At 46.8% G+C, this 26053-nt stretch overlaps 1 protein-coding gene across 1 annotated transcript in view; it reads right to left on the bottom strand.

Annotated features, from left to right (window-relative positions):
• Nucleotides 1–1680: 1680 nt before the first annotated feature.
• Nucleotides 1681–26053, bottom strand: part of ROR2 (receptor tyrosine kinase like orphan receptor 2) — a 305482-nt gene continuing 281109 nt past the window's right edge. Inside the window, exons 5-9 of the mRNA XM_069625636.1 lie at nt 15637–15764; nt 13410–13724; nt 10337–10582; nt 8414–8622; nt 1681–4284 (exon numbers count right to left, since the gene is read on the bottom strand). Coding sequence (XP_069481737.1) covers nt 2854–4284; nt 8414–8622; nt 10337–10582; nt 13410–13724; nt 15637–15764 — 2329 coding nt within the window. The 3' untranslated portion in view covers nt 1681–2853. The remainder of the gene's footprint in view (nt 4285–8413; nt 8623–10336; nt 10583–13409; nt 13725–15636; nt 15765–26053) is intronic.

The following is a 26053-nucleotide window of genomic DNA, read 5'->3' as shown; positions in this document are numbered from 1 at the left end:
CTCTTTCACGGTCCCTCCCCACGTGACCAAGCCGAACCTGACGAGATGCCAAAGCCCAGGAGAAAAAAGGCGTCTGGGTCCCTCGCTACGAGACACAGGCCAATACACTTGAAAGGCTCAATGGACATCTGCTACAGTGGGAGCGGTCAGCCTTCCACCTATGAATAAATCCTCACATTGTCTGCACGTACCCATATTGAAACATTGTTGCAATCACAGGTACACCGAGAGCTGGGAACAACGGTGGTCCCAGGCTGGGAAGCTCACGGGTGCACCAATCAGAACATGGGGCTCTTATCTCAGACGTCAGTAACATTAGCCAATCCTCAGGAGTCTTCATGTAACAATTCTTATGTATCTAATTGTAGGGACAACCCAGATATACCACCTGACTACACCTTGTCCACTAATATCATTCTCTATATGTGTACTATACTAACCCTACCACTCGAGCAACCAATTAAGAGTGGCGATAGGTTTTTTGTTAACTTTTTGAAGTGACGCAAGTAGCGCGTCATAATGCAGTAAAAAGGGCCTGCGAGCCCCACGATTGTGTGTGTGTCAGGACGAACGCGTACGCTCCTTGACCCATCCCTGCCGTTTTGTATAAATAAACAGCAGAGTCACCTTGCTCCTTGTGTGTGTCTCATACTCTATCTCATCTGGGATATACGGGAGGAGTTGGGGCCTCCCTGCCCGGAGGTCTGCGGACGGCCCGGCCGACCCCGGCAGAATTTCCCCCCGACAACACTGTTATCTTACAGGAGAGACCCTATTGCGCTACATCGGCATGACTATGGTTAAAATTTGCGCTTCTGAAACCATGAGAGGAATAATTTCAAGCTGGCATCTTCTATTTAGCTACCCATAAGCTCTAAATAGCATACAGAGACTGCACCTTAGGCTAAGAGTAAGGTTATAGCACCGAGTTCAGTATATTTTCTTTCGTGTTTGTAGAGGGGAAGGTCAATGGTGCATCCACTTATAACGCCACATCCTAATCTTGATTTTTGACTATCTTGAATTTAGGATAGTTTGTCCTTTTACCACTAATACTCTCCCTTATGCACCAACACCCAAACAAACCAACAACCTTCCAAGCCATCAACATACAAAACAAAAACACACTCGCACATCACTGTCCTTGGTTAGTTTTTACTACCCAACTAGCCGTAAATGTGTTTATTGAGGTCGCTGTCATTTTACAAGAGGTCTGCCCAATAAAACTGTCTTCAGCAACATAATTCTGACGATCTTAGATCATTGTGAAAAAATTAAAGTGATATGTAAAATAACTGTTTGAGTTGCAACAACCAAGCATTAATAGAGACAACATAGCATGCATCCCATTTCATTAAGCACTGTTTACTAGCATCCACACTTTATAAACCTCAAACAAAGCTTTTTCTTATCATCACACAAATGCATTTTCAAATCACTCCAAAAAAGCGCATACTTGCCAAAGAGGTCAAATTGTTCAGGCCCATATCGTCCCACAGACCCCGGAGTGCATGGATCCAGTAACAGTTACCCTCGGCAAAAAAATACAGGCATCAGAAAACAAGCTTTTTCAAGTGAAGAACCCGGAAGATCCAGGTAAGCTGTGATTGCTGCCCGATGTATGATCAAACACAAAAGAAATACAAGGAGAACCTTCTGGGATTCATGAAGAAAAATTATTTCATCAACTTTTACGTATCACTTTATTGGATACTCAATTTACAAAATATGACAACACTGTGCCCCAGCTATAATACAACACTGTGTATTTGTGTGTACATGTATGTGTTTAAAGAAACGGTTTCATGGAAAGAAATGAAATGGACCGACTTGTATATTACAGGACATAATAAAAGACCGAAACACAAGAAACTGCATCAAAAGTGGAAAATGTAAACAGTTAAATTATAAACTTATTCTTTCCAAAGTTCAAAATACTTCAATTTAAAAAGCATATAAAATGTAAAAGCAAATATAAATTACATGTAAGAGTCTTTACACAGTTTGTACCGAAGAAGCACCAAAACAGTATCTTGTAGTATACTGTTTCATTTCCCTTTTTTAAAACATATTTTTGGCAGTAAAAATTGAAAAGACAGGCAAATCTCACACAGTGTTCCTGGCTAAATCTAACCCGCGACATGGATTCTGCTTTAAAATGTTTTTTTTTCCTTACAAGTTTGGTAAATTAGTGCACAAAATAAATTTCTCTTCATGTTGGGTTTTTATGCTCAAATATTAATTTCACTTGGTAATGTTAAAAAGACAGTAACAATTTGGTTCTAATTCTCCACAAACGAAGTAAAAAGTGTACATAGAAAAGGGAATGCGCCACACCTAAGGTGCCTCGGTTCCTGTTTTGCAAACACGTCAGTCCAAAAGAACAGCCTCGCTCTTGTGTAGGTAACATTCCGGAACAGTCTTCTTCAATAACAATGCGACAGGTGCAGAGTACCAAGCTGTCAATCCGTAGAGAAGCATTCATAAGAATGAGGTTTCCTTTTTTTCCTGCACCGACAGCAAGATGAAGCACAAAATACAATCATCGACAACACACATGATGTGCAAAGCTATGCAGCAATATGCTGCACAACAAAAGTCATTATGTCAAAGCAGCCTACCTTACAAATAGTGTTCCGTAAAAAAAGAATTCTGTACCAAAATGTACGCAGTGACAGCCACCAATAAAAATGGTGTACTCTGATGCGGCTCTTATCTGTTTCTGGTAGGTCAAAGTGGCTCATAATTCTTGGTATAATATCGTGAGCATAAACCCCACATGGGATTACTTCTCAAACTTTAAGCAAACTCAAACACTGTGTTTCCCTTAAGTCTTTGTGAAAATGTTTCAATTCAAGCTTCTAATTGAATATCTACTTCATCCAACTGCGTTGTGTCATTACCAAGTAATTCTGTTTCGGGGACAGAGTCCTCTTCTTCCTGCACAGGATTCTGGGATATCACTTCAGCCGCGGTGTGTGTCCCATCTGCACCCTCTGTGAGCTGAGCAGCCCGGTCAGGCACCGACGTGCTTGAGGGGGCTGTTGTTACATACCCAGTGCTGGTGGAGCCACTCCCACTGTGGTGGGACCCTGGTTTCTGAATCATTTGTTGCTGCATTTGCTGAGGAGCCATTTGCATAGGGATTTGGACGGGGTAGAAATTTTGCAAATAAGCACCGTAGGCGGCCATGGGCTGATAACCATTAACGGGAATGTAGAGCTGAGGAGCTTGGACCATAGGCCGGATTTGTCCTTTCATTTGAATGAACTGTGCCTGTGGAAAAGGCTGTGTTTTCTGTTTTGGTCCCACATACCTAGCATTGCTGACATTGCTGACTGGGCTTGTGCTGAGTGAACTTGTCTGGGTGGTATTGCTGGCCCCAGATGTTTGCGCGGAACTGTTGTAGTTTGAGATGTTTTCCCATGTTCGAAGTCTAGTGTGGATATCTTTGAATCTTGGCCTCCTGGCAGGAAATTCATTCCAGCATTCTAGCATCAGCGTGGATATCCCCATAGGGCAGTCATCTGGACAGGGAAGAACCTGACGGGTCCTGATCATCTCAATCACATCCTGGTTGGAATACCCACAGTAGGGCTGGAGGCCGTAACTGTATACTTCCCAAATCACAACGCCATAAGACCAAATATCAGAATCTGTGGAACACTGGCCATACAGGACTGCCTCTGGTGCCATCCATCGGATTGGGAGAAGGGAGTTCCCCACCAGTTTGTAGTAGTCTGCCGAGTAAACCTCCCTAAAAAGGCCCAGGTCGGAAATTTTCACATTGAGTTTGTCAAACACCAAAATATTTCTGGTGGCTAAATCCTTGTGGACAACGTGGTGGCTCGAGAGGAATTCCATTCCCGCTGCTATCTGAGTCACGATGTGCAGAAAATCCGCTGGCTCCAGGGTGGACTTTACTGTCTTGTCATCATCTGTGCTTCCAACATCAGAGTGTGGAGACCTCATGACTAGAAACTCATGGAGGTCACTGAGGGAGGAGTAACTAAAAATCATACTCATGGGCTGTTCCTTCGTCACCACCCCCAGCAAGCACACAAGGTTTGGATGCTGCAGTCGGGACCTCATCATGGCTTCGTGTTTGAATTCTTCTCTCACAGCCACTTCTGCCTTGTCTTTCAATGTTTTGATGGCAATGGTTTGAGTTTGTTCTCCTGGGGCTGTCCCAAAAAGATGTCCCTTGTACACTTTTCCAAATCGATCTTCCCCCAGTTCCTCCATAAAGCGCACGGCAGACAAGTTGAGTTCCTTCAGCTTAGCCTGCAATAGAAAATGAACTCGGTTAGCAAAATGGCACAGAGGAATATTAAAAGCACAGTTTTTGTAAATAAATTCCTTCGTAGCAACAATTGAAATTTTAAGCTGCATTGCATATCCCACTGTATTGTGCGTAAAGATACGTTGATGAAAAATTAGATCTGGCGACATGTTTTCTGGGTTTCCACACCAATCACAGCCTCGCTTTTAAAGAACAAATAAAAAGCGCCCAGATCCGAAACTCTTATTAAGTACGAACCCTTTCATATCGCAGCAACGTCCCCTCCACTGTTCAATTCAAGAGAGGCTCATCGTAACTAGCCAGATACTCCCAAATAGAACCTCCAGTTTCAACAAAAAATATTCTTATATCTATAAATCGTAGACCGAAAATCCCACTTTTTTATTCCATCAATATTCTTTTCTTTAACGTATTCTCACAACGATTGTGGACAATTAACAATAACCTCAGGGCATTTCGAATCGAACATGACCTATCTTCAGGAGAAACATTATCTACATCCCCAAGCCCCCAATAGGATATAAAATCCAACCATGTCCTGCAGAATGAATCCAGCAGTGCCATATTGCTGAGGAATACACCTCTGCTGGCATGCATGACATGGAGCCTGCTAGGATTATATGTATCTGGTTTTTGTTTGTTCTCTTCAATGCTCATGAAAATACTTTAAAAGGGAAGGAATATTGGGTGTTAGGTCCTTTGGCTGCTATCTATTGATCGAGGGCAAACAAGACTGAATACCAATTCACTAAAGACCAACAGCCTGCCAAGCCAAACTCCTCACCGCCTACGTGTGCATGCAAGGGCTGACCGGTGTGGACGGGCTAGAAGAGGGAAGGCGTGGACATTGCGAGGGAGAGGGGGGAGAGAGAGAGAGGGAGAGAAAGAGGGGGGAGAGAGAAAGAGGGGACAGAGAGAGTGGGGAGTGGGGGAGAGAGAGACAGAGAGGAGGGGTGGGAGAGAGTGAGCAAGGGGGGGGAGGGAGAGAGAGAGAGAGAGAGAGAAGGAGAGAGAGAGAGCGAGAGTGTGTGTGTGTGTGTGTGTGTGTCTGGCAGGTTAGATTGTGGGGGAGGGCTAGGTGCAATGCTTGTAGCGAGGAAGGAGGCAGTGGAATGAAGGGGAGTTTGGGGGGTGAAAACCCAAATTATAAAAGATGGAGGAGTAGCTGCAGTGGGGCTTTGGGGGATGAAACTCCCCGAAATTGTCATAATACCACTCTTTGAAGGTTGCATAAAAATCGGCCTAAAATGTGCCCTTTTTTCGGTGTAGCATTCAACAGTCGGGATTATGACATAGAACCGAATAATGATCAAACTAATGTGAATTTTGGTGAAGGAGTTACAGATCTGTTGAGCTCTTTTTAAAAATTGGAGTTCGTTAGATAGTTCCTGACTATCTGGCGAGTTCAGACCAGCATCTCTTGCATTGTTTGCAAATCACTGCACCCGATATATGTGAATGTCTGACCACAGGTTAGTAATGTTTTTTGTTTTCTTTCCTCGAGCAGTGCCCTTGACTACACATCGTTATACACTCCACAGTTAAAGTCATTATGAGTTGGTCGGTACACAGTAAAAGTGCTGGTAATAATGTTTACCAGCACTTTTACCAGACCGGTCAACTACAACTTTGCTGGAATCCAACCCCTACTGGCAAAAAACTGCTGGTATTACCGGCATGGTAATAAAATTGCTCGTAATACCAGAAAAATCCCCCATGGAGTCCGATGGGAGGGACTACATGGAATGGGGATTTAACCACGTTTCCTCCACTTGGAATCTGCTGGTAATTCCGGCAGACCAAGTGGCACAAATGGTAATTTCGTTTGGTGGTATCCTGCTGGTATTACTGGCGGGATACCACCAAATTTGGAATGAGGGCCATTGTCTCCAACTACGTTGTCAAGGACAACGCGTTTTTCCATGTAACCCTTGATTCTAACCCAGCCCACCTTTATATAGTCTCCCATGGTGAAATGATTGTGATGTCTGGTCAGCAAAAAAGGGTGTCAATTTTGATGCCACACTAAAGCTGTTCAAACCATGAAGTTGCCCTCTCTTTCAAAGTTTTCATATCACCCACAGCAAACATGCAAAAACAGAGGCCCCAAAAGCATGCAAGAAGACCAGAAAATAAGGCTGCTAAGACCCTACCCTTTGGAACAATCTCCCCCCACAAACAAGAATTAATCCCAGGATTGAAACCTTTCGGGAATGCCTGGAAAAGCTTATTCTTCACCTGCGTTCCTTTGCCCCTCTCCACCTCCAAAAATGCATCATCAATCCCCCTTATCTCCTTGTTCACCCTACTCAACTGTTTGTCCTGCCACCACCACCACCATTAGAAGTACGTATTCTGGTGTAGGCAGCCAACACTTGCTTATGTAACCTGCATGTAACAGAATGTTTAGCCTATGTTATATTGTTTTATCCTGCACACCGTTAACATTGGTATGGTCTCCTAGCACTGAAATGGCTCTGCAAGATAAAAGGCGGGTGGGTTAGGGAGGGAGGAGTGATAGGCAAGGTCGAGAAACAGGGAAAGCTACCATCTGTGCGTGTTGGCTTGCTGGTGCGTTAATTGCATGCACTGGCTTGTTGTATCCATAAAGGTAAGGCCCAGTGTCTGGGTTGTTTGTTGTATGCTAGCTAGAGTTTGTTATGCTGGGGGTGGGGGTGTATTTCATGTGTAGTTTGGCTGGTAGTTTGATCATGCACACTGGGCTTGTTGTAGCCATAGGGGAAATGTCCGGTGTCTGGGATCGTTTGTTGAATCCAAATGTTAGCTATGTTGGGTGTATATGTCTGTGCATAGTTTGGGTAGCCCATAGGGTGTGTATTTTATTTGGGAGATATTTTGGGAGAAGGAGCAGGGTGGTTAGTAGATTGGCTACTCTCAAAGTTCTTCCAAGTATGTCCTCAGAGCTCCTCCAGCTGCAACACAATGGTACCGTCCAAATCTCTGAAGTGCAATACACTGGCCACCCCCACCACTCCTTGAAGCTCTGCACACTAGCCACTCCCACAAATTCCTTCAAGTGCAACACATTAGCTGTTCCCACAAGATTTTCTTCCTCTGTGTGCAGCTAGGATTAATAGACACAAAGTGTATTTTCAGTGCAGCAAGATTAGACAGCTAACGTGACGCATAGCTAACCTTCACAATTCTTGAGTGCGATACAGGACTAATCTTCACAGTTCTTTTTAGTTGTGACGCAAGGCTAATCTTCACAGTTCTTTCTAAATGAGACACATGACTAATCTTCACAAGTGCAACACATTATTTATTCCCAGAATTCAACTAAGTGCAACACATTTCCTACCCCCTAAATTCATCTACATGCAGCACACCACCCACTCCCAAAATGCACACATGAGCAAAACACTGCATGCCAAGGAATCAACTGAGTGCAACAATGGCTACCTATGGAGCACAAAAGGGTATAACAGTGGCTATCTAGAGGACCCACAGAGTAATGGACAATAGAAGTGGCTGGGTTTTACTGGAGCACAGTAATGGCTGTGCTCCCTGCCTATACCACCTTACCAGAGTTGTAGTTGTAGGGTGATCTGTCAGATGACCACGGGCAAACAGGGATGGGAGCAACCCAAAGGGGAGCTGCCCTTTGCCTTGGGCCCTTCACCAGATGCCCAGGCATGGCTGCACTGCGAGGGCCTCTGTAATGCAGCTGTTCCGGTCATGTGACGTGAGACGGACCAATGAGAACCAAATGGGCGGTCATGGGGAGTGGGGAGGAGGGTCAGGGACTGGATGAAGGTGGAAAGGAAAGCACAGATAACCCCCTCTAAAACCCACCAACAAGGCCAAAAAAATGGATTGGAGACACAAAACATCCCTCCTAAAGACACTTTAAATGCCAAAAAAAGGATTGGAAATCCAAGTTCAAAACTCAAATCCTCCAAAAAGCACCAGTCAGCCCCTAACACACCTTAGCCAGTGATTGTTGTGCAAGATGGCTAAAGATTACAATCGGACAAAGACAGATGGCCACAAGTGCTTTGCTAAGCTCAGGAGCACGGTCCTAAGTAAAATACATATCAGTTCGTCTTTTCCCACCGGATGACAGCACAAAGACAAAGGTCAACATACCGGCTGCTTGTGCTGGTTCATAAGAGGCATTTCCATGTCCTGGCTGGGAGACGCCATCAGCTGGCGGCGCTGGGGTGTAGCCGCGGATGCCTTTTGCTTGTTCCTGCACATGCACACCAGGAAGAAGAGGCAGGTAATGACCAAGGGAATTGAAATGCTGGTCACCAGGATGTAGAGGATTTCCATTTTGGAGTTGTCACGTGGACCTTCTGGAAAAGGAAAATAAGAAGTGAGTTATCGAGAGAGCATTGGCATGCATTTTGAATTCATAAATATAAGCTAACCGATGTATTTGTCATCAGAGTTTGCACGTTGTCTTATGAATGGCAGTGGTAAAAATAGACATTAACGTTAGCACACTGGGTAGAGGGTGGAGAGCACTTTGTGGGTGGCTCTGCTTGTAATGTGTTTTCAAAAACTGTTAAAGAGTGACTTTGTAGCATTAATTGATTTACTGACTAGTAAAACAAAATACATTCAGGACATTTCAGAATCTCACCATCCCCACGGTAATCCCATTCTTCAACAACAAAAAAACAAAAAAACATATACAATGTATACAAAGTAGTCAAATAGTTTAAAGCCCTGAAAACATTTCACAGTCCTAAGAATTATAGAACACATTCAAAGGAGTAGCCGGGTGGATCATTAAACATCATATTACAGACTTCTGACTGTCAAGGTACTAAAGCTTGCTAATTCCATTTAATAAACTAAAAGAAAATTGCTCTTCATACATCTTGACATATAAGGCACTTAAAAGTATATTCTATAAAAAACAATATTCAATCCAACATGAAATGTATAAGATGTGGTAGCAGAAGCAGGGAGTATTTATTTGGGTGAATCGAAGCATTTCACCCTGAGTACCTTTTTATGAGCCTTAAGCCAGTGACCCACTGCCAAACAAATATACTCCACCAGACAACAATGCACATAGGGTGTATCCACACCCTATGCGCAAAGGCTTTCGGGAAAAGATGCGCCACTCTCTGCCTCTATCCTTGAAGATCTTGTTCAAGCAAGACCCTTACATCGATTTCTTTGGGCAAAATTCGCCTGGCTGCACAGTGCTTGCAGCATGACAGCACAGTTTGCAACAATTAATGCATCTGGCGACACAGACTTGCAGGGAGTCAAGGTATGAGGGAACATGCTCAAATGAAATGCCCACAAAACCAGACATGTGTAGGAGGAATTCTAGCAAGTCCTGCGAATGTCCAATAATGCGTTATTCGATCCAGCTTGAAAGCCAGATCTTAAACGTGGAGACACAATATTTTGACAGGTATCTTCACAGCCCGTCATCTTCTGCAGGTAGCAATTTACTTCCATCTTGCATTTCACGGTGCAATTATCCTGCAGCTACACCAAGATTCCAAATTTAATATTTCTTTTCTTTTTCAGTGCTATATTTTCTACAACAAACCCAGTAGAATAACCTAAACACACACAGCACAGATGGCTTGGCTATTACTCTAACCGATGCCCCCTTTGTAGCAACAGCCCACCGGGATACAGGTACAGCCAATCGCAAAGGTAGGCTTGCCTTTCTTTCATGCGAGCACCTGCATGCTGACAGCAGTACTGACACCAAAAACTCACAGTACTGACCCAGCAATAAGAACCTTCATTAAAGCTTCCTAGCCCAGCCCCCCCCCCCCCCCCCCCCCACGGGAATGAGCGGGTGTCATGGAGCTGGCGTGCCCAATACTGTTCATTTAGTTAATTGTTTTCAGTTTGAAAATAGCCCTTCTCTTATTTGTCACCACTTCCAAAGCTCGGCCATTTTGAAGGAAGCCTTGCGCTGAAGGCGGAAGGGAAACATTGCAAAAGATGCGAGGAGAAGACGACCCCAAAACGTGTAGACAATGACCAGTAACAGTTCATATAAGCATTCAAGAAAAATCAATGAGCACTTACGGCAAGGAGGCACGTCACACAATTCCATGCGCACGTTTTTATTCTGAGTGAAGCACCAGGGCCCTTCATGTTGGTTGCCGGGGTTGCGGCAGTATGCGTGCCCCCCGCCGATCTCGGGGTAGGTCATGCTCGCCAAATGGTGGCTGTGTGGAAACTGGCTATTCCACGGCTGGCACTGGTGGCCGGACCGCGTCACGCTGACCGTGCCTCTATACTCGGTCCCGGAGTCGTTGTAACACTGTTGATCTGCATAAGTCCGCAAAGTAACAAAGACAGGGGTGGAAACACAAGAAAGTCATTAACGGACGTTTTACAATTGCACAAAAAAAACATTTTTCCCACATATTGCATGCCATTAGTGGTCACAAGAGCGAACCCCACTTGGTTAATCTTTGATGACAGCGACATGGTGGGTACAAAACATGGCTTCCTGTTTACTTTCTTCGTGAATGAAATATTTGTCTACAGCTCTGCTTGCACAAAACAGGCCCCCCCAAGGCATAGCCAAACATGAAGTACATCGGCTAGTGTGTCCTTCCCTCTTTACAAATACAATGACATCAAGGTATAAGAGTTTTGTAAAAGCACAGAGAATCTTTGCTCAGTTTCTTTAAGCATTAGGTGTTTCCTCCAACGGCTTAAAAACCTAGAGGAATGTATCCACAGTGCATTGCATTTCAACCATATAAAACCAGTTTATTTTGTGGTGTTCATTTAATATGCACACCCCATATAATTGATTTTACCACCTGTATTATGAACCCTGCACTGGCTCCACATACAGCAAAGAATACCGTTGAAAGCCCTCTGCATCACCCAATGGGCAAAGCACAAAGGCAGACTAGAATGCATCCAAAACAAATTCTGGACCTAAAATCTGACAAGGACACTAAACTCTGGTTACACTCGGCTTCTGGCAGTGCCTCCCTACAAATGGAAGCATACAGAAGCTAATTTTCTGGAATCATGACCACCAAACTTTGGAACTCGATGCAATCTGCCCTCTGCAGGACCACCTCACCTTCCAAAAACCGCTAAAAACCAAGATCTTCACCAAATCCAACCACCCATATCAGGATGAATTTAAAGCCACTAGAGCGGAGCAGACAATGTACTCGACCAGATAAGGAACGGATCACAGGGGGCATGCCGAACCAACACTGCAGGGAAAGATCTGTGGAACCGCTAATACAACTGATCTGGTAAAAGCCACACCCACAAAAACATGAACCGCACAACAGATACAACGGCCAGCTCTACCCGTGGTGGGAGCATCCACGCACTACCAGTTCCATCACGTAACAGATAGTTGGAGGACACTGCGTTGCAAAGTCTTGTGCAAACCATTCCAGCCTCCCAAACGTACAACAGAACCATAATACTGAAATAACACCCAAGAACACTACCTCAAAACACAAACAGGTATGCATGAACACAACTAGGTCACCATACAAACTCATACCAAACAAAGATGTGCCCAGGCCAGGTCTTAACGGACACTATGCCCTAAGAAATGCAACACTTATGCACAGGGCCTGTTCCTATCAATGCACTGCAGCAACAGTCTCGTGTTTGCCTCCCTCTACTCCAACTTTGCAACCCAACCAAGCCCAAGCAAATCCATCGTGCGCCGGACCAAAAGCACCGAGAGGTCATAAAAATAGTAGACATTGCATACTAACATAACATACACAAAGGTTGTCAATTTCCCGATGGCGGTCTTGCTCTAAGGACAGCAATAAGAAGGGAAGGCCACTGAAGAAGCATCGATTATGGAAATAAGAGAAGACCTCACACAAAGCATGCCTAAATGACTAGAAAGAAGAGCGGTCTGCTTTCCCTCATTCTCTTCGAAAGCCTTTGGAATTGCATGGATAAATGCAATCATTGCGACCCTCTCAAGGCTGAGCTGCTTCTTTCTATTGCTACTCGTAGATGGACCCAGGCAGACCTCTCAGTAGCCCCCCAACGCTTCTTTCACTAGTTTGAAAGAGCTAGGCCAAAACGTTGATGGCACACTTGGGGCCTATTGAGAGTTTATGTCCAAAATTGTGGAATCAGCAGGGTGTCCTGGTACAAATAATTTCACTTCTATTGATTCGCTGTAAGGATTGTGTGACGGGGCTCGATGCACCCCATGCAATGAACGCCAACAAATAACGGCAGTCTGAGCGAACATCTCAGAAACGTATGTTGTATTCCCATGTCAAAGCGGTCTCTAGCTTTTGCCTATTGTACTTATAGGTACTCTGAGCTCCAAAACCTTCCCAAACACTGTAGCAATCACCATAACCACTGAAGTCACCTTTTAGGACTAGAGTATGGCAAGGCCCCTTATCCTGCATGACACAGTGCCTGGGGCCAGCATGCAATGCATCCAGGATGCGGTCACTTGATTAGTCACAGGGGCTCACTATCTGGGTCATCATTTTCAGTTCTGTCAGCTCTACCCTGGCTCCTTCCTTGTGACCGGACCCAGTTAAAGGCCTTGAACGCAGCTCCTGTCACCCACATCGGATAGGGGCACTGTTCTTCTGTCATCCAATTCGCCCATTCCATATCCCGCTCTGATAGTATGCCCAGATCAAACATGCCCACCATATGAGGAGCACTGTTGACAGAGACTTCCCATTGCTGCATACAAGGCTGCGCTGCAACTTGCACCTGGACTTGGAGTAACTGCAATGTGGCCTTTCGGTGAGCATCAAACATAGCTATTTCACCAATCTCTCTCATGCATGGCCACATTCCATGTCCATCAGTCTGTTGGTTGAGGCAATGGTGGCAGTTTATATGGTATGTAAGCAGTATACAAGCAATATATAGCATAACTAAACAAATCTATGACTGAAATCAGGGTTAGGAGGAACATGGCTTACTCATACACAAGATACATCACAAGTGTACACATCTTTCTAAGACGGAAGCGGGCCAGTCAGATGCAGCAGGCCAGAGTGATTTTCCAGTTCTTGACATCAGCCAAAAAAGGTGAGCAACGTTCACATGAATGGTCTGAAAATATTACCAACCATCAGGCACATAGAAACAATTCATTATTGCCATCAATGCTTACATCGGGTGAGTCTCTCCACTGGAATGCCGATCCGCATGCAGTGGGCCGCGTCTGGGCTTTCAGGGAGGGGCAGCTCCTCACAGTTTGGTAGTTGGAGCTGCATCAAGATGAGAGGGTTGGACCTGGCAATGTTATACTCCTGCCTACAGAGGTCGTTCTCAAGCACTTCGCACTCGTCCCGGCAGAGCTCCCGGGGCTTCGGGATACGGGTGCGCTCATCGCACAGTGGGAACACAAAATGACAGAAGGACGGGATGGCAAACTGAGAGCACAGGTCAGACAGATGTGTAGATGTGCCAATCATGGTAAACGCAGCTGGAAGAGAGAAGAAAAGGGATTGGTAAAACATCACTGATTCGAACAAATTGGCTTCATGACAATATACTCACAAGATTAAGTACTTGAAAACAAACAGAATAGTGACCAAATGTAACAAAATGAGGGTGTAGTAGTATTAAGCTGTGAGGTAAAACATGTCCACAGGGACACACGCCCCTTTTTCTGCCACCGCTTGAGGGTGGTTTAAAGTCGTGCAAAATATGCTTTCCCTACCGCCAGTGTGCTTGCTCCTTGATAGAAAAAAACCCTCAAACTTAAGAAATAAATCCCTCGTCAACATTAACCGAAAGGAGGTCAGGTCAATTCCAAAGTTAGCAGAACTGACCAGATTCTGTAGATGTGCTTCAGTTGAGATACCCCAACCACTGTGTGGTGTGGGGTACCACAGGGAATAAAGGGCCACGAGAACCATCATCATAATGATGGGGAACTGCCGCAGGCACCACAAACACCAGTGATGACAAAAGAAAAACGTGAAATTGCCGGGTGAAATGAATTTGAGATGGTCAGAAGTAAACAGTGTGTGGCATGCAATCAAATCAAATGAAGCCAGGATTCTTTAGTCATTTCCTAACCTGACATCTTGCTCAAAGAACTCCAGAATGCATAGCACAGGCCCGTTCATTTAGCACTTACTGCACACAAGAAAGTACTCAAATGGAATGCTGGGATCCCCCTTTGTCTCACTTCTATGTCCGTCACCTCTAGAACATGCTCCAAGTATATCCTTTTTTTGTATTGTAGCTCTTGTTTATTAAAACCTTTATACAAAAATAAATATTTACATGAATCAATTACATCACATTACTTTTCACCCTGAAAGAAGAGACAAAACGAAGAAATCGAAAAGTCTCCATTTTAAATAAGCTAAATGCATCCTGTTCGGGGTTCAACCCTGTGCAGAATGAACATTGTTTGGCCTCCTTGGCATGGTTTCCCTTCCCAAATGACCATCTCTCTCCCAACTCCTTATAAATTATCTTAATAAAGTGTAAGAGTCCAATGATTAGCTTGTGGCTATTGCCTACCAATAACTGTAAACAGAACTCCTCCGAGGACAGGGAGTTCATTTGTCGAGACAAGAGAAAAGCCCAAGGCAAACCTAGCAAAAATGTGGTGAGAGTAACCGGGAACGTGGGCAGTATTTACAAGATCCCAAGTCTCGATGAGTTTATCCGTGGCTTCGTTTTAATTCTGAGTGCAAATGTACAGCAATTGAAATAAACACAACATTCCATCAGAAATGTACTCATCGCTCTGGGCCAGCCACCAAGGATGAAATGAAAGTGCTACATTTAATGTGTACCACATCCTTCTCCGCTGAGGCCTTCTTCCGGGACAGCCTGGACCTTGACCTGTCATGCGGTGCTCAATTCCGCAAACTATCTGAGCATACGGGTGCAGAGCCCGCAATTCAGTATTTCAAAACCCACCCTTTGTAGTCATGGACGTACATTCCAACAAAAGGAGTTTTCAGAAATGATGCTGACAGATGTTCCAGGAAATGATGAATCCACACCGCATCTAGAGCTAGAAGGCAGCACGCGAAACATCCTGCTGAACATTAGCAGAAGCGGCAGTGCGGATCAAGACGCAGCTGTGTTATTTTCCCGTAGCCTTGCAAAGGGTGCAGGAGACCTGTGCATGGGTATCCGAGGCATTGAGATGCAGTAAGGACTTGGGACATTAGTTTACGTGTACCAAACAAGAGTGTGAACAGTGTTTCTAGGGCGCACAAAGGACAGGTTTCTTCCTTGTCTGAGTGTTTTCCTGTACCCTGGACAGGTACTGTGACACATTCTACTCGGCACCAAATTTAGCGTTCAAGAGTGCATTGATGGCATGAAAAAGCAAATATTGGCAAGCCAGAGAGGAAGAGAGACGCTACCTGTGATCCGATTCTCGATTTCTCCTTGCTTCTGGAGAGAGTCCACGTAAATGGTCCGATTTCCAATAAACCGTGCGCAGGCAATTCCTCGGTATGGCTGGCAAAAGCCGTCCTCTTGATCGTCCTCCCTAGTAAAAGAAAGGAAAAAGACAACACTGCGAATTAGTATCTTATGCGGGGTGGCTCATGGCCAACACTCTTTGATGGCCAGAGGCTGCAAACCCCACCGTCATCCACCCCAAGCCTTCCCAGCTCCTCCAACTACCTCAGCTGGAATACGTTCCAGGCCTGGAGAGCTGGGAGATGGCAACTTCTACCAGGCAGCTCCAACTGTACCCCATCCCCAATACACTGTATCCGTTTTAAAGAACCTGCTCAAGGGCCTTTGGCAACATTTATCTTCAGGGCAAGAAGCAGGTGGTGGGGATGATCCAAAAAATGTCAACTTTCACAGAGTAAGAGAACATCTTTAAGATTCAGATCCAATCATGTTACAGAGATTCTGTCTAAAAGTCCATAGAAAGCCATGCACAGTTTTTGCCACTCGTACTGTTGTTTCTCCTCCCTTACCCCCAACACCTTCTTTTCAAACAATGCTGCCTTCATCACCAGCCGAAACTAGAAAGGCCCTGGACAACTAGTCTTTCGGAAAACAAACAATCACTGAGTAGAAAGAGATGACCAGAATCAAAACAGTCACCACTCTACCGACTCCTTCACAGAGCTCTCAAGTTTCACCATTCTATGCGTGACAAAGTCGCCCTGTTCTGTTCCTTCCTTGGAATTCTGGGATTTGTAGTCCTGAAACTGAGATGGAAACAAAACCACAAGCCCCATATTTCCAAGAAAAAAACAACAGGAGCGAGTGGAACTGGGAAACCCGAGACCTCGAAGTATCTATTCTCGAAAATGACAACAATCATGAATAACAACAGCGAGGGCAGAGAAGACATGTTAGAGATATTCTGATCACTTGAACTAAAGTGAAACAGGAACAATTGATTAAAAATCTGTGTATTAGAACTATTTCCCCCTTTCAGCAGATGAAGCAGATCAGCTCCACGGGAAACAGTGGACTCATCTCGGTCATGGTTTTTTTAAGCAGAGCATTCTCTGTCACGTGAGAAGGGCCCACTGAACTTTTTATGCGAGATCTGGGACTCATGACACCATAGCACACCCATGCCTCATACATGTAATTTTAAGTGTACTGTTCCAATATACTATCACCGTTTTGCTGGTTTCTCTAAATCTTTGAGGAAAATAATTAAAATGAGTAGCATCATTATTTTGCATAGGCACAAGTTAGACCATCCATCCTAGAAAGATTTTGCATTAACAAGAAAAAGAAACAAAGCTATTTCAAATATGCCACAAAAATATAAAGAAATGACACTGGTAAATTGGGATGCACCATTGTTAATCTAATTCCACCATATTCGGCGCGCGGGAAGGGAGTGGGCAGAGAGGAGTCCGACAGGTGAGGTAGAGAAGTGTGGTTTCTCCCATGCATGCCAAGTCCCACCCTTTCTGACCATCCTTGGCAAGCTTGACACAGAGCCTTCACCACTGAAGCACTGCACAGAGGAAGGCAGAACTTTGGTAGTCTTCCGCAGGAGTGATAATAATGTACACTTAACTCTCAGGCCTCTTCCGCTCCTAGCCCTCCCCTTCTCTGTACACCCTGACTTCTACCTCTCAGGCTTAGTCTGCTCCTAGCCCTCCCCTCCTCTGTACCCCCTGACCTCTACCTCTCAGGCCTCTTCTGCTCCTAGCCCTCCCCTTCTCTGTAACACCCATCTGCTACCTCTCAGGCCTCTTCTGCTCCTAGCCCTCCCCTTCTCTGTACACTCTGACTTCTACCTCTCAGGCTTAGTCTGCTCCTAGCCCTCACCTTCTCTGTACCCCCTGACCTCTACCTCTCAGGCCTCTTCTGCTCATAGCCCTCCCCTTCTCTGTAACCCCATCTGCTACCTCTCAGGCCTCTTCTGCTCCTAGCCCTCCCCTTCTCTTGACCCCTGTCCTCTACCTCTCAGGCCTCTTCTGCTCCTAGCCCTCCCTTTCTCTGTACCCCCCATCCGCTACCTCTCAGGCCTCTTCTGCTCCTAGCCCTCCCAGTCTCTGTACCCCCTGTCCGCTACCTCCCAGGCCTCTTCTGCTCCTAGCCCTCCCAGTCTCTGTAACACCCATCTGCTACCTCTCAGGCCTCTTCTGCTCCTAGCCCTCCCCTTCTCTGTACACTCTGACTTCTACCTCTCAGGCTTAGTCTGCTCCTAGCCCTCACCTTCTCTGTACCCCCTGACCTCTACCTCTCAGACCTCTTCTGCTCCTAGCCCTGCCTTTCTCTGAAACCCCCTGACCTCTACCTCTCAGGCTTCGTCTGCTCCCAGCCCTCCCCTTCTCTGAAACCCCCTGACCTCTACATCTCAGGCCTCTTCTGCTCCTAGCCATCCCCTTCTCTCTACCCCCGGTCCACTACCTCTCAGGCCTATTCTGCTCCTAGCCACCCCCTTCTCTGTACCCCCTGTCCTCTACATCTCAGGCCTCTTCTGCTCCTAGCCCTCCCCTTCTCTGTACCCCCATCTGCTACCTCTCAGACCTCTTCTGCTCCTAGCCCCCTTCTCTGTACCCCCTGTCTTCTACCTTTCAGACTTCGTCTGCTCCTAGCCCTCCCCTTCTCTGTACTCCCTGACTTCTAACTCTCAGGCCTCTTCTGCTCATAGCCCTCCCCTTCTCTGTACCCCCGGTCCACTACCTCTCAGGCCTCTTCAGCTCCTAGCCCTCCCCTTCTCTGTTTACCACCCTGCCCCCAGTCTTCTACCTCTTGGGCCAATTCTGCTCCTAGCCCTCCCTGTCTCTGTACCCCTCATCTGCTACCTCTCGGCCTCTTCTGCTCCTAGCCCCCCCTTCTCTGTACCCCCTTACCTCTACCTCTCAAGCTTCGTCTGCTCCTAGCCCTCCCCTTCTCTGTATCCCCTGACCTCTACCTCTCAGGCCTCTTCTGCTCATAGCCCTCCCCTTCTCTGTACCCCATGTCCGCTACCTCTCAGGCCCTTTCTGCTCCTAGCCCTGCCCTTCTCTGTACCCCATGTTCGGTACCTCTCATGCCAATTCTGCTCCTAGCCCTCCCTGTTTCTGTACCCCTCATCTGCTACCTCTCGGCCTCTTCTGCTCCTAGCCCCCCCCCCCTTCTCTGTACCCCCTTACCTCTACCACTCAAGCTTCGTCTGCTCCTAGCCCTCCCCTTCTCTGTATCCCCTGACCTCTACCTCTCAGGCCTCTTCTGCTCATAGCCATCCCCTTCTCTGTACCCCATGTCCGCTACCTCTCAGGCCCTTTCTGCTCCTAGCCCTGCCCTTCTCTGTACCCCATGTTCGGTACCTCTCATGCCAATTCTGCTCCTAGCCCTCCCTGTCTCTGTACCCCTCATCTGCTACCTCTCGGCCTCTTCTGCTCCTAGCCCTCCCCTTCTCTGTACCCCCTGTCTTCTACCTCCCAGGTTTCGTCTGCTCCTAGCCCCCCCCCTCCTCTGTACCCCCGTCCTTCACCTCCTAGCCCTCTCCTCTGTACCCCGACCTTTTTCACCTGGCTCTGAAGTAGCCCATAAGGTGGGCGCAGCACTTAAATAATTTAAAGATGTGCTGGAAACGGATATAGCTGCTTCAAAGTGTGCTTTTGCTTTAACAAAACACTTTTGCAATTTGATTCACATTTTTCTTAAAATGAGCAAAAGTGCTGATAAATGCATTTTCCTAACCAAGACGCCATTTCATCAAATAATGAACCCCGAACTTGCGTTGCATTCCTCGCCTTAAATTGAATGAGTATGCAAGCAACCGCCTCACTAACCCAGGAAACCGTGAACCCCAATGTGTCCGCATTCACAAAACCCGGGTTCATCCCGTCGTGAGAAAGTGGGGCCGACAGCGGAGGAGGGGGGGTAAGCAAACCTTTCACAAACTACATCCTCTAGAAAAGATCCTAAAACAGCATGTGGAGAACAGAAGAATAAGTAATCGAAATAAAATGAGTTTCAAGTCAACAGGGGCTCTGAGCGTTCTGTGGAGCACAACAGACACCAGCTATGTCTGCCAAGAACTTATTAGATACAGTTCAAATAAGCAAGAAACATGTGTTCCCAATAGTTTCCCTCTGCCTGGTAGGGCTATTACACTAAACTGCATTAAATTATACTGCCTATTATTGTAGATGGTACATAATGATCTCGGGTCTGAGGCAAATTAGATAGCGTTTCATGACAGCGACATGCTTTTAAATATCATACGCCCTTTTAAACCCATAATGGGTTTTTAGGCGAGGCATTGCCTGGCATATAATGAGGTGCTCTAGCCACAGCCCGAATTTGGGAAGGCTGTAGTGCACTTCTTGGGGGCTTGAGTGGCAGCGCAGGGTTTGCCTCACTTCCGGCATAGCTGCGGCAGTGGCGGGAGAGGTGGAACAGGAGTTGCTTGGCAGGAAGGACCTGCCTATGTCCCCGGCATGGCTGGTTATGAGCAAGTCCTGCTATCTGTTTTCCCGCCACAATGACTGGTTCCCACCTGTGCAGTATTATTAGGAGCATGCATTAATTGACGGAGGTGAAATGAAATGAAATTTTATTTATATCGCGCTCGTACACAAGTGTCTCAGAGCGCGAGCATCTTCAGAGGTGACCTGAAGGACTTCGCAATGGCAGGCGGGACATCTTGGTGCCTCTGACTGCTATGGGCTTCCGGATCAGAGGCCCAAATCCCTCAACATTCGACATGCACGTATTTCTTATGCAATCGCTGCCATGAATACAGCATGGCTCACTGACGTGCATCCCGCATCGCATCCGCTCGTCAAGGCTGCGACATATGAACACATGTGAAGTGGTGCTGGGGTAGGCCCCAAGCAGATAACCGCAAAACCCTGCCACTAAAGTGACAGTAGCAATAACTTTATGATGCAAGCCAGAATATTGCGCTCACCCGAGTCTCATTACCTCAACTAAAATTGTCATTTTGCTGCCTTATAGACAGAACACACTTTGTCCCGTGTTATCCATTGTAGTTACCATACATGTTTTCCAAGAAAAGTTATGCCCCAGCACCTCGCGACCTCTGTCAACAAGCACAGAATCTTCTCGATAAAACAACAACGGACCAAACGGTATGCAGCATAATGTCCAAATGAAGAGTAATTTACCTCAAAGCTATGATCAGCTCCACCACCACATAGGACTGCTTATTCATACACAGCGCATCGGTAAGCATCTCCCTCATTGGATGAGCAGGGGTGGGTAACAAATCTCGCGAGATGAAAGCGCCCATGCATGGCTCGTGTTGTGTCATACAGAGCACGGGCTATCAGGAAGCGCAAGCACCCTGGTGCTCCTCTTTATAAAGACATTATCATCATTTAGATCCTGTAAATAAATATGTACATACTTTGATTAAAACCCATCAGTGAAGCAACTGTGGTCAGCCCTATGGGTCATCATCAGAGGTGAATACCAAGATTAACCTCATCTCTGCCTGGTGCGATTATTGAGGCCACAACAGCGGGCCTTACCCGGTCGTAGTGCGCGCTCCTAACATTCTACTGCCTGAGCCTCATTTCATGCTGCAGCTAAACGCCTCTGTCGCCTCCATCTTTTGCTGCTGTGTCGCCCCTCCTAACATACTCCCGGGCACTTTGCTTTACAGATTTTCCATTCCTTTAGAGCAAGCCACTCAGTCCTGTATTGTGAGCAACTCTTCCTGTGGCCCTCGTCCCTCATTTCCCGTACTCTCCTCTTCATTCCCAAACAGCTGTGCGCTTAACCCAATGTGGCCGCTTCAGAACTGCGGCACGCTCCAATCTTCCGGCTGCACCAGGCAGGACGGTTCCTCATACGCAGGTCACTGCGCAGCATCACTATCCTTCGCTCAAGTTCAATTCACACAACAATTAGTACCCCAGGGCACCACCTCACCATGTGCGCGATCCCGGGGTAGTTCTAACTATAATCCACACTTGGGGGATTGATCACCAGGTAACGGCACTGGGTCCCATGTTAAGGCCTGAATGAATGCATGTAGCTTGAGCCCCGGGTCATTAGATGGCAGCAACGATCCCCACCACAGGGGTCATTGCTTAAATAACCAGGGAGGTGAGCTTCAGATCACTGTAGATTCCCCTATACTAAACCCCAGGCACATGCGTGGAAAAGGTCAGTGAATATCCTTTATCATGAAACAAAATGCCAAGAAACCAAGAATGGCCTTCTCTAGCAGCCAGCCACAATCGAGTCAGCAGCAACATGCATCCACGAAAATGATGTACGCAATGCTTCTAGTTGGTATGACACCCATTATTTCTGGCAGCGTGCCTACTGGGGGACTGCAACTCTACAAGTAGAGGCACCCCAGGAGTTGGCATGTCCCGTATAGTCAGGATTCAGTTTCAACTTCTAAGTTGTACTGAGTTACAGGCACAGCTTGTTCAAGAAAATGTGACTACTGCAAATCAACTCTGGGACAGTCAATTATTACAGCACAATTCCGAGCAAGAACTGGAAGTGCAGCAGAGGTGCACACAAACAGCACAGCAGCACATCCACAGCGAAGGTGCCGCAGTCTGAGCAGGAAAAACTGTTGCTAATGATGTAACTGTATTAATGCTAGATCACCCTTTTGTTCTGGCTTCTGTTTTTTCTTTTAATGGACAATCCAAGGCTTACAGTTTATCAAGGTGATCTGGGTGGCCATCTATCGTATCGTAACGTGAGGTCAGAGCTAGAGGGAGGGGAATATGTCAGAGTAGAAGGGGTAACAGTAGGCCCCAAAGCTCATGCAAATGTCTATGATACTTGTAACATGGCAAGGATCACGACTGGTGTGAAATCCCACCCAGGCAGGGGTGGCTCTTGGTAAAGTGGCTTACAAAGTGCCCTTCTGGCAATAATATAGGCCTCGCTACACGGCTCATACATAATATGTAACAGGCACAGACCTGCCATCCATCATGAGGCGGTCAATGCCGCCCCAGTGAATTACTGGGCACTCCCTGATCTGCATCAAGCAGCTGAATAAGTGCTCGTGGGCCAGCTGTGTTAGGGGGGAAAAGGGTTTCCATGGCTGCCAGTAGACCAGCTGTGCATGGCCGATGACCCATGGAAGGCCTGGGGCTTTCACTTCCCCGGCATTGCATGGCCCATTGGCCATACTGAAGCATTGTGGGATGAAAAGCTTGCATGGAGTGCTCTTGCACATGCATGTGGTCTAGGCTGGCCTGTGGTGGTGCGCTCCTGCGGGTACATCACAGGTGATGCACACATTCAGATGCACTTCCCACACCATTGAGCAGTTAGACAAGCAAGTGGCAATTCTGAACATTTAAAAGCCCATCCCGAATTTGCAAATGGGATGTGCAATGAAATGCACAGAAATTAATCACATTACTGTGGGCCATTTTGGAACACTTGCAGGGGGCGGGGCGCGCAATGCATATGATATGATATGGCATTTATAACGCGCCTATACATAGGTGTTTCAAGGCGCAACGAGGCAAGGGAGGGGGAACAAAGGGAAGACAGAAAACTATCCTACTAGGCCAGGTATCAGTCGAACCGCGCAAGTGCATGGGGAGGGGGAGAGGGAAAAGTGCACTGGGAAGGGAGAGGGGAAAAGTGCAGTACAAGGGCCAGTAGAATAAATAGGATAAATAAAAAAACGGCCGTTGGTGGCAAGTGCAAGGTAAGTGCAGACATACGTGCTGGTAGGGGAACTGTAGGGATACAAAAAAAAGTCTCCAGGTGCCGGGGTAGCAAGGGAGGCAGTGCAGGTGGGCAACTGGCGAGTCCTGGGCCCGAGAATCAGAAAGGATGGTCAGGTAACCGGTGCTTTTCCTGACAAGAGTTTAGCAGGGGAGAGGGGGAGAGAAAGCAGAGGCAAAGAGGAAGGTTTTGAGGTGCTTCCGGAACCAGAGATGGTTCTCCTCAAGTTTCAGGGAGACAGGAAGGCTGTTCCAGAGGGAGGCCCCTGCCGAAGAGAGAGATCTGCCACCAACTCGTTGCTTGGAGAAGCGACTGACCCTGAGGGAGTTGGATGCGGATGAGCAAAGAGCTCGAGCAGGAAGATATTTAGGAAGAGAGAGTTGAAGGTATTTCGGCCCCAAGCCCCAGAAGGCCTTGTGGACAATGCAGAGGGTTTTGAACTTAATCCTCGCAGCCACTGGGAGCCAACGATCTAAGTCCTGGAGAAATATAATCCCTGGGTTTGAGGCCAAGGACAAGTCTCGCAGTCCTGTTCTGGATAAGTTGCAGAGGGCGGAGATTAGAGGCAGGCAGATTTTGATAGAGGCTGATACAATAGTCCAGCCTAGAGAGAACCAGGGCTCTGGAGACGGTGAGCTTCGGGGGGAAGGAGAGGAAAGGAAGAATATCTCTGAGAAGGTGCAGCTGGAAGTGGGCCTTCTCAACAAGGTCCATGATGTGAGGAGAGAAGGCGAGTGTGGAGTCGAAGATGACGCCAAGCTTTTTTGCCTTGCAGGTGAGAGCAGGAAGAGGGCTAAGAGAGGCTGGCCAGAGAGCTTCAGGGAAGGAGGGCGCGGGTGTGCCGAGAATCTCAGTCTTACTGGAATTAAGGCACAGGTCGTTGGCGGCACACCACTCATGGATGGCAGAGAGACAGTCAGAGATAAGGGAGGGAGAGGAGGAGGAGGCTGAGGGTAGCCTGAAAATGAGCTGGTTTCATCCGCATAGCACTGAAAGTTAGGGCAAAGAGCGGCGAAGCGGTGGGCAAGGAATGGCCATTCCTGACCCTGTCATGAATGTTCGATTAAATGGAATGGACTTGGCATTAGCCACTACTGAGCCACTAATGGCTTGCATTTCTATGCCACAAACAGGTAAAGAACTGTTATTTTTGCATGTGGCAAGCACAGGTGTTCCACTGTGAAATGCACTACCTGGTGAGTACCCTGCCCGATTTTCAAGTGTTCCGGAACAATCAAGGGACCAGTGGGATTAAGATACCACAGAGAAGCTTCACAGACATTGGCAGAGTGGATGGACGATGTCCCTGCCTTGGTACCCGAGGTACCTGAGGCCAAACTCGGAAGCTGGAAGTAGAGGTGCCCCTCACGTTTCTATTGCATGTGAGCCTGACTTCAGGAGCACAAACTACAAACCCAGGTCTTCAACTGATGGCACCAGTGTGGATATGTATCAGAGAACAGTCCTGGAAACCAAAATCCGACACCCATTTGGAAAACCGGTACTCTTCTATTTTGCCCTAGAGCTAGCCCCGAGTATTGAGACTGCCGGTCACAGGGTGAACTGTATTCCTGCTCATAGACCGACAGCCACACCTGGTTCTCTGCTAGCTTATTCTCTGCCATCTCCAGGCATGTAGCATGTCATATCAATGAAAATAAGTAGACAGGAGCCTATAGCGCAACTCAAAACATGGTATGTTCTGTGAGACAGATAAGTGGCTCCCTGTTTCTTTGATTAAGGATTCTGGCCAGTAAGAGACTTTTGCTACCAATTCCCTCTAATGTTGTTCCTCGATGGATGGAATTCATAGACTGTGATGAAGGATACTAGCAAACGTCATGTCTTAACTATAGACTTAGTTCTGTAGCCTCCAGATTAGTGATGGGACGACAACTCAACACTCTGAATCTACCATCTTGCATTCTGCCCAAGACTATCTGTCCTGTCACCAATTGCAGACCATTACCATCTAGTACATCTTTAATTAAAGCATTATGAGTACCAGTTCACCAAAGCAAACTCCACTAGACATAGAAAATGACTAATAGAGATGTGTACAACTCCCAGGCCACTCTCTCTCTCTTTCCCCTCTCTTTCCGTCTCTTTCTTTCTCGCTCTCTCTCGCTTTCTCTCCACCTCTTTCTATGTGTCCCCTTCGGTCCTTCTTGCTCCTTCTCGGTCTTTCTTTCTCCCTCCTTTTTTCCTTCCTCTCTCTTTCTTGTTCCCTCTCTCTTTTTCCTCTCTCTCCCTCTCTCTCTCCATCCCACGTGGGCCCATTGCCTGTCTCTCTGCCCCCATAGGCCCAAGTCCCCTCCTTCTATCAGCCCTCACGCTCTTCAACCCTTCCCTTCCTCCCTGGATGTCCCTTCTCTTCCACCCGCATCCAAGGGTACTCCCTAGGCCCACGGGTCCCATGCAGGTGGGTGTACCTAGCATGTAGGCCTGCCATCAATGCCCCGCCTTATACCCGCAGGCAATCATCTGTGTCCAGTGTGCCTAACATACTCTGCTATTAATGCATCTACTTCTCTGCCTGCAATAAATCGTTTCCTGATTTCTACAAAGACTTTGGGGCCTTCATTTGTGTTCCCACTTTTTTGTGTAGCCAGCCTGTTGCCAGAGGGGGGACCCCAGTCCTGCATAACATAACATACCCTCACAAGGCTCTGTTAA

The sequence above is a fragment of the Ambystoma mexicanum genome, chromosome 6p (assembly GCF_040938575.1).
Source record: "Ambystoma mexicanum isolate Mex_15411 chromosome 6p, UKY_AmexF1_1, whole genome shotgun sequence".
In the NCBI taxonomy this organism is placed as follows: Eukaryota; Metazoa; Chordata; class Amphibia; order Caudata; family Ambystomatidae; genus Ambystoma; species Ambystoma mexicanum.
This window is presented reverse-complemented; position numbering and strand designations above follow the sequence as displayed.